Consider the following 13,275-nt stretch of genomic DNA (forward strand, 5'->3'; position numbering starts at 1 on the left):
AAAGGCGGGATAGAAATATTTTAAATAAATAAATAAATAAATAAATAAAACAAACTGTAGTTTTTACTGAGAGTTGTTAGACGATTCCCTCGTTCCCCTTGCAGAGCTGCAATTCCGGGAGTTTTCTGGGAAGAGGGATTGACTGTTAAGCCACTTGGGGAACTGTAGCTCTGTCAGGGGAAGAGGGGTCTCCTGACAACTCTCAGCGCTCCTTAACCAACTACACTTCCCAGGATTCTTTGCGGGGAAGCCACGACTGCTTAAAGTGGTCTGATACTGCTTTAAACGTATCGTGCAGAGGGGACCTCAGACCAGGGGTCTTTCTCCGTCCTGTCGGGAACCGCCATCGGGGATTGACCCTGGGACCGTCTGCATTCAAAGCAGGTGCCCCGCCACAGAGCCACGGCCCTTCCCCTGAAACTAATTCTACACTCTGTGCATGGCCTGTGATGCGCAGCATTATGAGGAAGTGCGGCATCTGTAGCTGGGCCACTGCAAGTTGTGGAGGTGATGGGAAGGGGGGGGATAAATCAGAGGGATTGACTGTTAAGCCACTTGGGGAACTGTAGCTCTGTCAGGGGAAGAGGGGTCTCCTGACAACTCTCAGCGCTCCTTAACCAACTACACTTCCCAGGATTCTTTGCGGGGAAGCCACGACTGCTTAAAGTGGCGTGATACCGCTTTAAGGTTTGACCTTTGTTGGAACAGGACGAAGTGGCCAACGCACGTACTCACATCGATAGAGCAACCCATGAGGGACCCCCTCTCCAGGGCCTTCAAGATGATCTGGAAGAGGTCGCTGGGCGGCTTCCGGAGGTCGTACCATTCAGTGACACCTCCGGTGAAATCTTCAAACCCTTCCGAGGTGCTCCCTCCAGACAGAGCCTCGTAACAGCCATTCACCCTGAGGCAGAAGCAGTAGGCCATCAGGGACACAGGAGACTCACTGCTCCATCTAACTCAGTACTGTCTACTCTGACCGGCAGCGGCTCTCCAGGGTTTCAAGCAGGGTCTCTCTCCTAGCCCTACCTGGAGATGCCACTGAGGACTGAACATGGGACCTTGCGCATGGAAGGCAGATGCTCTGCCACTGAGCTACAGCCCTTCCCCAAATCTATGAATCCAAGCTCCTTCCAAATCTATGAACCAACTGGAAAACGACTTATAAAGCTCTTTATGGTTCAGGACCCCAATATCTTCTGGAATGGCTCTCTCAATACGAACCTATCCAGACCTTCTTCTGAGGCCCTTTTCCAGGTCTCCCCACCCCTCTAAAGGGTGGGGACAAGGGAGAGGGCCTTTTCAGCTGTGGCTCCCCATCCGAGGAATGTGCTCCCTAGCGAGGCCTGACGGGAGCCTTCATTGACATCTTTTTGGCACCAAAGATTTAACTTTTTTCCCCAGGCTTTTGACAGACTAAGACAGATAGACGGACTGTTTGCTACTTGTGTGCTGCCAAAGCTTCCTGTGGCTGCTGTTCTGCTTTGATGGTTGCTGTTGTTATATGCCTTCAAGTCGATTATGACTTATGGCGACCCTATGAATCAGCAACCTCCAATACCATTTGTTACAAACCACCCTGTTCAGATCTTGTAAGTTCAGATCTGTGGCTTCCTTTATGGAATCAATCCATCTCGTTTGGTTTCCTCTTTTTCTACTCCCTTCTGTTTTTCCCAGCATTATTGTATTTTCTAGTGAATAATGTCTTCTCATTATCTGTCCAAAGTATGATATATTTATTTATGTTTTTAGCAGTGTTGTAAGCTGCTTGGAGACCTTTGGGTAACAAGCAACTCACAAATCTAATTGACAACAACAACAACGGTTTATTCCCATTTTACAAATGGGAAGACCGAGGCCAGAAGGCAGCGACTTGCCCAAGGCGATGGAGACAGCTCCTAGCAGAGGGGGGACAAACCCAAGTCTTCCTACAAGCAAGGCCAACTCTTTAACCTCCCTCTGCCCGCTCCCTCCCCCAACCCACCCAAGAAATAAGAAACTTACTTGGCATAAGCCTTCTCAAGCAGGGCACTCCAGAATTCATTGCCTTCTGCAGAGTGGACGAAGACCAGCTTGCCATCTTTGGTTGGGAGGAGGTCATCCACCACTACGTCGACCCACTCGCCAAATTGCCAGATCTGCACCAAACACAAGAAGACAGGAGAGGACAAAGGTGAATCCATTTAAACTGGAGGTGCCAGGGATTGAACCTGGGCCCTCCTGCATGCCAACACGTGCCATTCATGACTCAGTGTGGTTAGGAATGGGGAAGAAAATGGATTTTATTGGCATTTTAAACAAAAACCTACCTAATTTGCACTTCTCAAAGCAATATGTGAGCCGAAATACAATTATCCTTCAAAATCTGCATTGATCTTAATTTTGTGATGCATCGTATCAGGGGGAAAGTGCGCATAAACATGCATACTTTCATGAAAACAATATACAAAAATGAATTATATCAAGGGAAAATGCTTGCAAAAATGTGTATATTAGTCAACACAGCATATAAAAATGTTTTAGAGAAATCCTCACCAAAACAGTGACAAATTTTCATGAGGATTTATTTTTAAAAATCCCAAATTGCTGCAGAAATGTGGAGAACTGAAATTTAAGACTGGAAAAGGCCAAAGCTGGCACGTTTGTCTGTCGTTGGTGGTAGTGCTCTGTGTGTCCTCAAAGAGTCTTTATTAGGCCACATGTTCCAAGGTGAAGAGGCTGGCATTCTAACTTTGATTCATTAGGCAAGCCATGGCTATTTACCTGCAGGCACAAACCAACAGGCTGAACAAACACCAGGCTGTGCTATGAATGGGAGGCATGGGGCATTTTCCTTCCCCGCTGAGCACCGCGCCCTTGCCACCCCGAGTTGCAAATGAGCAGCCTTGAAATGCCAAGGCGAATCATCACCTGCGAGGGCAGATTCCAGACCAGGGTGGAGTCTTCAGGTGTGGAAGGCTAAAACAGGCAGCAAAGTTATCTCTGCTGGCAACAGACCGAGGAACGCGTTGGGTGGGGTGGGGACAGGAAGCAAAAGGAATGGCATTCATGCGCTTAAGGAGCAGATTTTGGGCTGAGGGGATCTGGTGATCTTTTTTTTAAAAAAAAGAAACGGATTTTTTGTGGTTTGGAGCATGACAGGGAAAAACATTGAAATGTGTGAGGTGAACGAGTAATTAATGGAAAGGTGCGGAAACATCCCACAAGCGAATACAGGACAAATGCCTATTGTCGTACAACCTCAGAACAAATGCTCAATAAAGACTTGATATAGGCCCCATCTGCACTTTACATTTAAACCAGTGTCGTATCAGTCTTGGTTTCCCCCAAAGAATCCTGGATACTATTGTGTGTTAAAGGGTTCTGGGAGTCGTTAGGAGACCCCTGTTCCCCTCAGAGAGGTACTGTTCCCAGAGTTCCCTGGGAAGAGGGATTGACTGTTAAACCACTCTGGGAATTGTAGCTCTGTGAGGGGGTCTCCCAACAACTCTCAGAACCCTTAACGAACTACAGTTCCCATGATTCTTTTGTGGGGAAGCCATGACTATTGAAAGTGACATGATCCTGCTTTAACTGTATGGTGCAGATGAGGCCACAGTCTAACCGTCCATGTCAACTCTCTGCAAGCAAACCAGGATGAACGCTCAATAAATATGTCATCTGGAGGAGCCCAAAGATTTCCCTGCAGGTTTGCAGGCTGCACTTACAAACCCTGCTTACAAACAAATGCACGCACACGCACACACAGGGTACTTTGAGGAACAATAGGAGCAGCAAGGCAGATGCTCACCTGGAAGTGGAAGATGCCCGCGTACCCATTCTGGAAGCTCTGCCCATGGGGAACCACACGATGGAGAAGAGGATCGTTCAGGGTGAGCGAGGCAATGGCTGCCAGGAGCCAGCAGTCACCTGGATGAAGAGACAAAGGGAATGTCAGCCGTGCAGACAGAGCCAAAAAATGAAAAACCCGTTCTGGGGGAAAAAAAATCATGATTTTGCAAGGCTTGCTATCATAGGGTTACATCAAATACTGTGGTGTAGTCATCTGGGGTTGCAGGGGGTTGTAGGCCCTTTACTTTTTTGGGAACAGGGACCCAGCAGGGTCTCTATGGACAAGCCAGTCAGCATGAGAGGGGAGCATGTTAGCCACTGAGAAGAGTCTTCGCATTTGGGTAACAACATGCTTCCTTGTCCTTTTGTGCTGAACGGACCACTGGTTAAGAATCCCTGGTGTAACTGAAACTATGGCCACATCTGCACCATATACAGGGGTGTAGCTATCCAGAGATGTAGGGGGCTGTAGATCCCGGCCAGGTCCCTACGTATGAGCTAATCAGCATGAAAAGGGAGCGTGTTAGTCACTGAGAAGAGTCCTTGTCCGTTCATGCTGATTGGAGCCAATCAGAGTGAAAGGAAGTTAGTCAGCTGCTGAGAAGACTCTTCTCAGTAGCTAACACACAGCCTCCCCTTTCATGATGATTGGCTCCTAGGGACATACGTTGTAGTGGAGTATGGACTCGTGAGACAACAGAGACAGCAAGTGAAAAGAGGGAAAGTGGAAAGGGGTGTGTGGCTGTCAAGGGGTGTGGTGTGACTATCATGAAGGAACTCTGCATTTCTGAATTTGCCACTACACTACTGAATACATTTAAAGCACTCTTATACTACTATAAACAGCCATGGCTTCCCCCAAAGAATCCTGGGGACTGTAGTTTGTTAAGGGAGCTGAGAGTTGTGAGGAGTCCCCTATTCTCCCTCACAGAACTACAATTCCCAGAGTGCTTTAACCACTCATGTCTCTTCTCAAGGAACTCTTCCCAGAGCGGGGAGGGAGTTTGGGAACCACTGGATTAAAGGCATACCAAATTCAAGATTTCCAGGTAGAGTGAAAGTATTCTTACAGTGCTGATAGTTGTCAGCCAGTTCCAAGCGTCTTTACAGAGAATTCCTCAGCCCAGTGGTTTTCAAACTTTTTTATCTCTTGAGATGGGCTGGAATTACTAAGGCCCTCCAGTCAGAAAATGGTCAGTCAGGAGCACAGCCACTCAGAAAAGACAATGGCAGATGGAGGTGGAGTTTCGCATAAACAGCCAGCAATTACTGATATCACTTTCTACAAATATCTAATCAATCTTTGGAAATGGCTAAATTCTTTGCCACGGCATTTTCCTTGTGGCAAAGAGTTCCATAGCTCAGCTTTCCTCAGACTATAAGGATAGATGTTTGCTTTGGAGGTATTGTGACAGCCTCCTTGTTTTAGGGAGAATTTTCTAATCCAGAGGCTCTAAGTGGAGAGGGCGTTTTCTATTTTCCCCTCCCACATGCCTCTTAACATAATTTTACCCATCTCCTGCAACTTCTTCTTCCATTCTCCTTTCACAATCAACCTACCCACCCACCCCCACCCTACCAGTCTTTCATCCCTCTTCCCTGGACCTTTTACTTCTTCCTACAGCAGCTTTCCTGCATTGCTCCCTTCCTTGCGATTCCCATTTAATTATGAACAAGAGTAAATGTTAATCTTTTATTTCTCTTTCTAATTTCCTTCCATTTCCTTGGACCTTTCCCCTTAGAGGAGGGAGATCTTCCTCCCCTGAATTTCCCTGCCTCTTGGCCACCTTTATTCAGCAGCCTGCAAGGAGCTGCTGGGCCAGGCATTGGTCCAGCCAAAAGGCTGCGGTACAGCTAGAAGGTGGGCCAGGCAAGAGAGGAGGCCCTGGGTGCAGGATGTGGCCCACAGTTTACTATTACTACTACTACCCGATCTTTTTCCCAGAACTGCTACTCAAGGCGGCTTACAAAAAGTAAAACAAATACAGTTAAAAACATATACATAAAACATACAGAAGTTATAATTAAAATTAATTTAACTATAAATTTAAAACCATTTAAAACATAGCAATTATTTATTTATTTATTTATTGCATTTATATACCGCCACATAGCCGAAGCTCTCTGGGCGGTTTACAACAATTAAAAACATTAAAAACAAATATACAAATTTAAACCATTAAAACCCACACATGCAAACATCCACTTCAAGTGAGCTGTGATGGTCATTCAGTGTGTTAGAAACTAGGAACCGATATTCCTTGCTACAGTAAATAGTCAGCTTATTTGCAACTTGTTTGTACAACCTCTTTTGGCTGGGATAAATTTTCAAGTCAAGTGAACAGCCCTGCAGCAGCTGAACAATGAGCACTTCTCCAAGTTTACATACCTGAGATGTCACACACACACAATACAAATTAGCAAAAACAGCACCTTATTTAACAGCCCTTGCAGTCAGTTCCCAAAAGCCTGTCAGAACAGGAAAGTCTTCACCTGCCGATGGAAGGTCAGTAGGGAGGGACCCAGTCTAACCTCCCAAGGAAGGGAGTTCCAGAGCCTGGGAGCAGCCACCGCGAAGGCTCTTTCCTGTGTTCCCACCATACGTCCCTGTGAGGGTGGCAGGACTGAGATAAGGGCCTCCCCCAAGGATCTCAGGACCCGGACAGGCTCATAAAGGAAGACATGGTCCTTCAGATATCAGGCACTTGAGCTGTATAGGGCTTTATAGGACATAACCAGCACTCTGAATTGTGCTCGGGAATGACAAGTAACCAGTGCAGCTGTTGCAACAAGGGAGTCGTGTGCTACCTGTAACTAGCCCCAGTTAACAATTTGGCTGACTGTTTGAGAAACACTGCTTTAGCCCAAACGGATCTTGCCTGGCTCCTGATCTTGGGGTGGAGGATGTGTGGCTTCCACACCCCACCAACTCAAGATATTTCTGGGAAACACCAACTGTTCTGGAGTGTGCGCACAGACACCAACCTGTCTCTTAGCCCTGATTCTGGCACTCGGCCAGAGGAAGGGGTGAAGAAGACCACACGCGGGAGGCCGCGCCTGGCCTGCAGGGCTCTGATCAGGTAAGTGGGTGTTGTTAAGAGGGAGGGTGGGAGAAGAAACGCAACGAGGGTGCGTTTCCTGCAGCTGTCTGGAAGTTTCTCTTCATGACTGACAGTTTGGAAACAGTCGGTGGGAAAGGAAAAGAAAGATAAGAAAACAACTGGGCAGGAACCGCAGAAAGTCCAGAGACGAAGAAAGAGAGAGGGAGAGTCACGTCATATGCACAGGGGGACCCCCATGATGCTTTGCAGCTGCTGTTGCGCAATGCTGACACTGAATCAGGACATACCAGCTCAAGGGCTCAAGTTTCTTTTTCTAAATTATTTTTCGTTACAACAACAGAACGCTAATAATGCCAATAAAACACAGAAAAATTAAGGAAGTCAAAGGAAACAATAAATTGCATCCAAGTCTTTGTCTTCACTTTTTTCGGGTTAGGTTTTGGCCGTTTGAGGAAAACAAACTAATTTTTTTCCGTTTCCCAATGTGGAAAATTGTGCAATGATTTTTTGTGTGTGCGTGTCCAACGAACTCCAACTCAGGAGCAGGTCTGCTGAAATCAATGGCTAACTTAAGTCCATGGATTTTGAGAAGCAGGAGTTAGTTGGATACAATCCTTTGTTTAAAGCTCGCCTGGGCTGCTTTCAGAATCCTCTTGGTGGAGTTTTTGACTTGTGTTCTTTGGGGGATGTTTGGCTTTGATCACCAATTCCTCCTCTTATTTCCCCTCCCTAAACACAAAAGATATTCCTTTGTTCTGCAGCATGTCCCAGCTCTCTCCATGGAGATTCTGGAGGTGGAATTTCCACCCGTCTCCTACAGGCCTCCTGGGAGACGGGAAAGCTTGCTTGCCCACCTCCCTCTGACCTCTCTGATCTGCTGCTTTGAAGGCATCAGCAAAATCAGAGGCGTGAAGCAACCGTGGTGTGTAGACAGGCACCATCTCTGTTACCTTTTCAGCATCTACTGAAGACCTTCCTTTTCCAACAAGCCTTTTAAATAGAGACCTTATTCCAGCATGTGTCTGTGTTGGAACTGCTTTTTAAGATGTGGTTAAAGCTTTTTTTAAAAAGATGTTTTTAAAGATGTTTTTAAAGCTGCTTTGTTTTAATATATTTTAAAGTCTGTTTTATGTTTTAGAATGTTTTTAGTGTTTTTGTTTGCCACTCTGGGCTCCTACTGGGAGGAAGGGAGGGATATAAATTTGATACATAAATAAACAAAGGGCTGTGAGAAGATCTGGCTGCAGCATGCCCCAACATCTCAAGGTATTAAACAACCGTCTCTGGGTGGCAACCGCACACCCTGACCTAGGGTGAGCCTTCCTTACCCAGAGCTCCTTGACAGACGTCTGTGCGGGTGGCCCCGTCCACAATGAAGAGTGGATTGCGGCAAAGTTCCTGAAATACACAAGAGGAAGGGTTTTTTTAAAAAAAAAATCCTGTTGTTATTCTCGTCTTGTCCAGGGAAGAAAGGAAGACCATCCTGTTCTTTGCTAATATCCAGAGTCCTCCACAGGAGAAAACAGATAATTGTCATATAGGGGTTGGGAGAAGAAGAGGAGAAACAGTCCCACCAGTTGCTTCCTCGTTAAAGATTCATTGCCAGTTTATATGTTCCTAAACTAGTGGAATGGTAACTCCCACACTGGACTATTGCAATGTGCTCTATGTGGGGCTGCCGGTGAAAACAACTCAGAAACTTCAACTGGTCCAAAATGCAGCAGCTACTGGCTGTGGTTGCTTTCAGATATTATATAACTCCTGTTTTAAAACAGCTGCATTGTTTACCAGTTTGTTTCCAGGCCCAATTCAAGGTGCTCACGTTTGTGTTTAAAGCCCTAAATGACTTAGGTTCCAAATATCTAAGAGACCATCTCTTTCCCTATAGACCCTCCTGGGTGTTGAGATCAGCAGAGGGGGCCCTTTTGGTAGTTCTTCCACCCGCGGCCCAGGACAGGGCATTGTCTGTGGTAGCCCCTAAGTTGTGGAACTCCCTCCCCACCGAGGTGTGTCTGGTAACTTCATTGTACAGTTTTAGACGAACGCTGAAGATGAACCTCTTCATCCCGGCCATTGACACCTGATACGTAATTTTTTAGGACCCACCCTATTTTGTGATTTTAAGTTGTTTTTGATGCTGTACTTTAAATTTGTTGTGACCCTCCCTGGGACCTTTGGATGAAGAGCGGGTAATAATAATAATAATAATAATAATAATAATAATAATAATAATAATTCAGTAGAATTGGTGGTATTCCACTTAGAAACAGCAGGTTATTATTTGCTGCAAACAAGGGAAAAGGAATTGCTGTATGTTTGAGGGCAGGGAGGAGCTCTTTAGGCGGCTTGTTCTTGTAATGCCAGCATTGCATCTGAACCACCCCTGAATCTTGTTTGCTCTTCAGATAGCTATCTTGTAAGGGAGATCGTTTATAATCAGGGCCCTGTGTACTCTAAACTTAAATAAAAAGTGAAACTCTGCCCTCAAGAAAAGCGCAGTTCTGTAATCTGCATTAAAAATGCAAGTTGTTATTAATTGCTATTATTTATTCATGTATGAATCGCCTTTTACATATATATTTCAAGGCGGTTTATAAACGTATCTTAAAAACATATAAAATAATTTTCAATACAGTATCAAAACCAAGCAAACTGAAAATAGGTTTCAAAACAATATAGAAGGAACACCTAAGGTGTTTTCCCAACTGGAAACACTTGTGGAAACAAAAATGTCTTGTTGTTTCTGCAAAGTACAAATAGTGGACACCTGTTGTATCTCGACAAGAATGCTGTTGCACAGAACAGGGGCAGCCACGCTGAAAGCCCTGCTCCGAGTTGCTGTGGAACGGGCTCCTGATATTTTTGGGAAGTGAAGGAGAAATTCTCCTGCAGAATGCAACGATCTACTAGGTATATGAAGGAGAAAGTGATCTCTCAAGTAACCTGGCCAAGCAACGTGAGCTGTATGGGGCCTTCATATGTTAGCACCAAAACTCTGAACTTGACCCAGTAGCAGGTTGGCAACCAGCGCAGACCCCACAGACAAGGTATTGTATGCTGGTGGTAGTTCACCCCCACAAGCAACTTAGACAGTACATTCTGCACTAGCTGCAGCCTCCACACCAACCTCAAACGTAGCCCCATGAAAAACAGATTGTAGTGATCCAACCTTGAGGCAACCGATGTATGGACAACAGTGGTCAAGGTTTTGTGGTCAAGCTAAACCTATCTGTATGTTCTCTTACGTTTTCTATAATTCATTCTACCATTTGTTCTTAGACTTTGCTTAATTCATTCTGGTTTGACACCTTGACCACTGGGAATCCTATTTGGCTTCGGAGGCATCAGCAGACATTTCCATAGGAACATAAGAACATAAGCCTTATACTGAGTCAGACCATTGGCAGCAGCTCTGTAGGGATTCCTTGCCCTACTTGGAGATGCTGAGTAAAGGCTCAGCGATGGAACCTGATAGGATGAGCTACGGCCCACCCTCTGTAGTGTGTATCTCCATACCCATAAGGGCTAGAAACTTGCCTGTTAAAAGGAGATTCTTGGGAAACTGAATTCTTAGACCCATACCACACTCTATGGTTTTCCTTCACTCCTCAAGAACTGTAGCTTAAATATGGCACTATTATTCCCATTTTATAAATGGGTTAAACTGATGCACATAACACTTCAGCTCAGAGATCTGCACTGGTTGCCAACTTGTTACCGGGTCAAGTTCAAGATATTACTATTGGTATATAAAGCACTTAACAGCTTGGGACCTGTTTACTTGCGGGACCGCCTTACTCCATAAGTGCCCACTAGACCGCTTTGATCTACACAACTGGCACTGTTTCAGGTGCCACATAATACTCATTCAGCACTTTTAAGAAATTGATCTTTTAGTGTGGCTGCACCTGCACTTTAGAATTCCCTGCCTACTGACATCAGGCAGGCGCCTTCACTGCACTCTTTCCGCCGCCTGCTTGAAACATTTCTATTTAGGCAAGCCAGACACATAGACGTTGCATGTTTAAAAAAATTCCTTATGTTGAGCGGGTGTGCCCTTGTGATGAGGGGGTTGTAGAGTCTGTGGGCCATGTCTTACTGTACTGTTCATTTTACCACAACCTTCGATCTGTTTTAATTAACCCAATTTTACAAAAAATTCCTGGCAGAGATGAGGCTTTTTACGTGGAATACCTTCTTTCTGATCAAATTTCCCAAGTGTCAGCTAAGGTAGCCAGCTTCTGTGCTGTTGCCATTCTCTGCAGAAGAACTTTGATAACCCCACAGCTTATATAAAATTTAGAATTGGTTTTAGGCAGAATTTGTTAGAACTTTTTAATGAAACTTGCCTATTTTAAAGATGTATATGTGTATGCTAGTCTATGACAGTAATAAAGCTATCTATCTATCTCTCATGTGTTTTAATCTCTTTTTAGTTTACTGCCATTTTAATTGTCTTTTTAGATGCTTTTAATTATGTGCTTTAAGGGATACTTTTAATGTTTCTTGTCGACTGCTTAGGTGTTTCTTTGCAATCAACTGGTGCGTAATATTTTGTTAAATATACAAACAAACAAAAATGCCAACAGAGAGGCGTAACCTGAAGTCATGGTCTAAGCTCCTACCCTCCAGACGTTCTGGACTACAACCCCCATCAGCCCCAGCCAATGCAGCATTTCTTTGAGTCTCACCGTAGGCCGTTTCCACTTGACTCCATGCGTTTTGGAGGAGTTTGGCCCCAGCTCTTTGAACCCTAGGGAAGAGGCTGTGGCGGGGAAGGTGTCATCTCTGAAAAGGGCTCCACTCTGCAAGCATTCATTCCGAAGCCTCTCGAAATCCTGGCTCAGGTACTTGACCGCATTCTCATGTTTACCCAGGCCCAGGTCTTTGGCCCGCTGCTTCTGGACCTGAGCGGAGACCCCCGTGCAATAGATGGGCACAATGACCTCTTCCGACATCTCCGGCAATTGGGTGAACCCCTCCTGGAACAGCCAAGAACGGCATTAAAAAAACAACAGCAGAGCCTCGCTGGCAGAAAGTGGGTATTTCTTAGAGCAAGTGCCAAGGGAACAGGCCGGGCTAAAAATGGAGTGCTGAACAGCATCAGTCTAGGCCTCCATCATTTTAGACTCCCTCCTGTTCTACCTACGTCATTAAAAAAAAAAAGTTAAGTCTCTAGCCCTCATGGTTACCAAGAGTGGGAAAAGGGGCATTGTTGTTGATGATGTTGTTATTATTTATTACACTTGTTAGTCGCTTTATATACACACACACAAATGTCTCAAAGCAACTCAACAAAATAAAACACACACAGATAAAATCAGTTAAAAGCCATGTAAACAATGCATAATACAACTTTCTAGCCCTTAATGGTTACGAAGGCACGCCTGAAAGTGTGCAGGCAATGTCTGGTGTAATCTCAGAAGCCAGGGGTAGGGAGGAGGCTTGGAAATCATGCAAAATAACTGCAATTATACAAATATGTCCAATTTGCATAGAGGTGCTTTGTTTAAAACAAAACAAAACATGAGTGCAGACAGGAATGGGGAAGAAATTTGGTTCTGTTTGCACTTCGGTGCGAAACTACCTACCTTGTACTTTCTGAAACAAAAAACTCAGCTATCCTTTGAAATTTGCACTTCTCTGAAAGCTGCAATGAGTTCTTCAGCCAAGTCACATTACAAAAATATATATTGTATATTAAAATGGATACATTAGTGGAAAATGACATGCAAGATACAGTATATTTGGGGAAACTGCTTGGTAACAATGGGTCTATTAGGTTTCATGCTGATGAATTTTCATGAGGATTTGTTTTAAAATGCAGACGTGCAGAGAACTGAACTTATTAAGAGTGCAAAAATGAGAAACTGACAGATTTGCCATCCCTCTGTGGAGACAGCCCTTGCGACCGTTAACACTTGCAAAAAGCCATCTGCTCCACCCTTGGCATTCCAGTCCTCAGCAGTCAGAAGCCCAAAATGGTATCTGCAACGCAGTCCCTGTCTCTTCCTCTCTATCTGAACAGCTCCATCTGCTGAACCAATACCCAAACAGATCACCTTCCCGTGTACCAATTCAGCTGGTTAATTTTTAGAGAGGGATGTCAGTGTTTACGCACCTATGCTTGCCTGTAATGGGGGACCCACACACCTTGAAGCCTGGTGTTGTATCCAAAGCTAGTCCTACTTAAAGTAGATTAATGCTGATGAAAGTTAAAGATGACAGCTCAAAAGCAGGACTACAGCTGAATGTCAAGAAGACTAAAGTAATGACAACAGAAGATTTATGTAACATTAAAGCTGACAACGAGGACATTGAACTTGTCAAGGATTATCAATACCTCGGCACAGTCATTAACCAAAATGGAGACAATAGTCAA

At 44.9% G+C, this 13,275-nt stretch overlaps 1 protein-coding gene across 2 annotated transcripts in view; it reads right to left on the reverse strand.

Annotated features, from left to right (window-relative positions):
* The window catches only part of CAPN1 (calpain 1), a 60,215-nt gene that overhangs the window by 28,427 nt on the left and 18,513 nt on the right, over positions 1-13,275 (reverse strand). For both annotated transcript variants that reach the window (XM_061606857.1, XM_061606856.1), the window contains exons 2-6: positions 11,585-11,875; positions 8,222-8,291; positions 3,791-3,909; positions 2,005-2,138; positions 736-904 (exon numbers count right to left, since the gene is read on the reverse strand). In XM_061606857.1, coding sequence (XP_061462841.1) covers positions 736-904; positions 2,005-2,138; positions 3,791-3,909; positions 8,222-8,291; positions 11,585-11,851 — 759 coding nt within the window. In that variant the 5' untranslated portion in view covers positions 11,852-11,875. The remainder of the gene's footprint in view (positions 1-735; positions 905-2,004; positions 2,139-3,790; positions 3,910-8,221; positions 8,292-11,584; positions 11,876-13,275) is intronic.

The sequence above is a fragment of the Rhineura floridana genome, chromosome 22, assembly GCF_030035675.1.
Source record: "Rhineura floridana isolate rRhiFlo1 chromosome 22, rRhiFlo1.hap2, whole genome shotgun sequence".
Classification (NCBI taxonomy): Eukaryota; Metazoa; Chordata; class Lepidosauria; order Squamata; family Rhineuridae; genus Rhineura; species Rhineura floridana.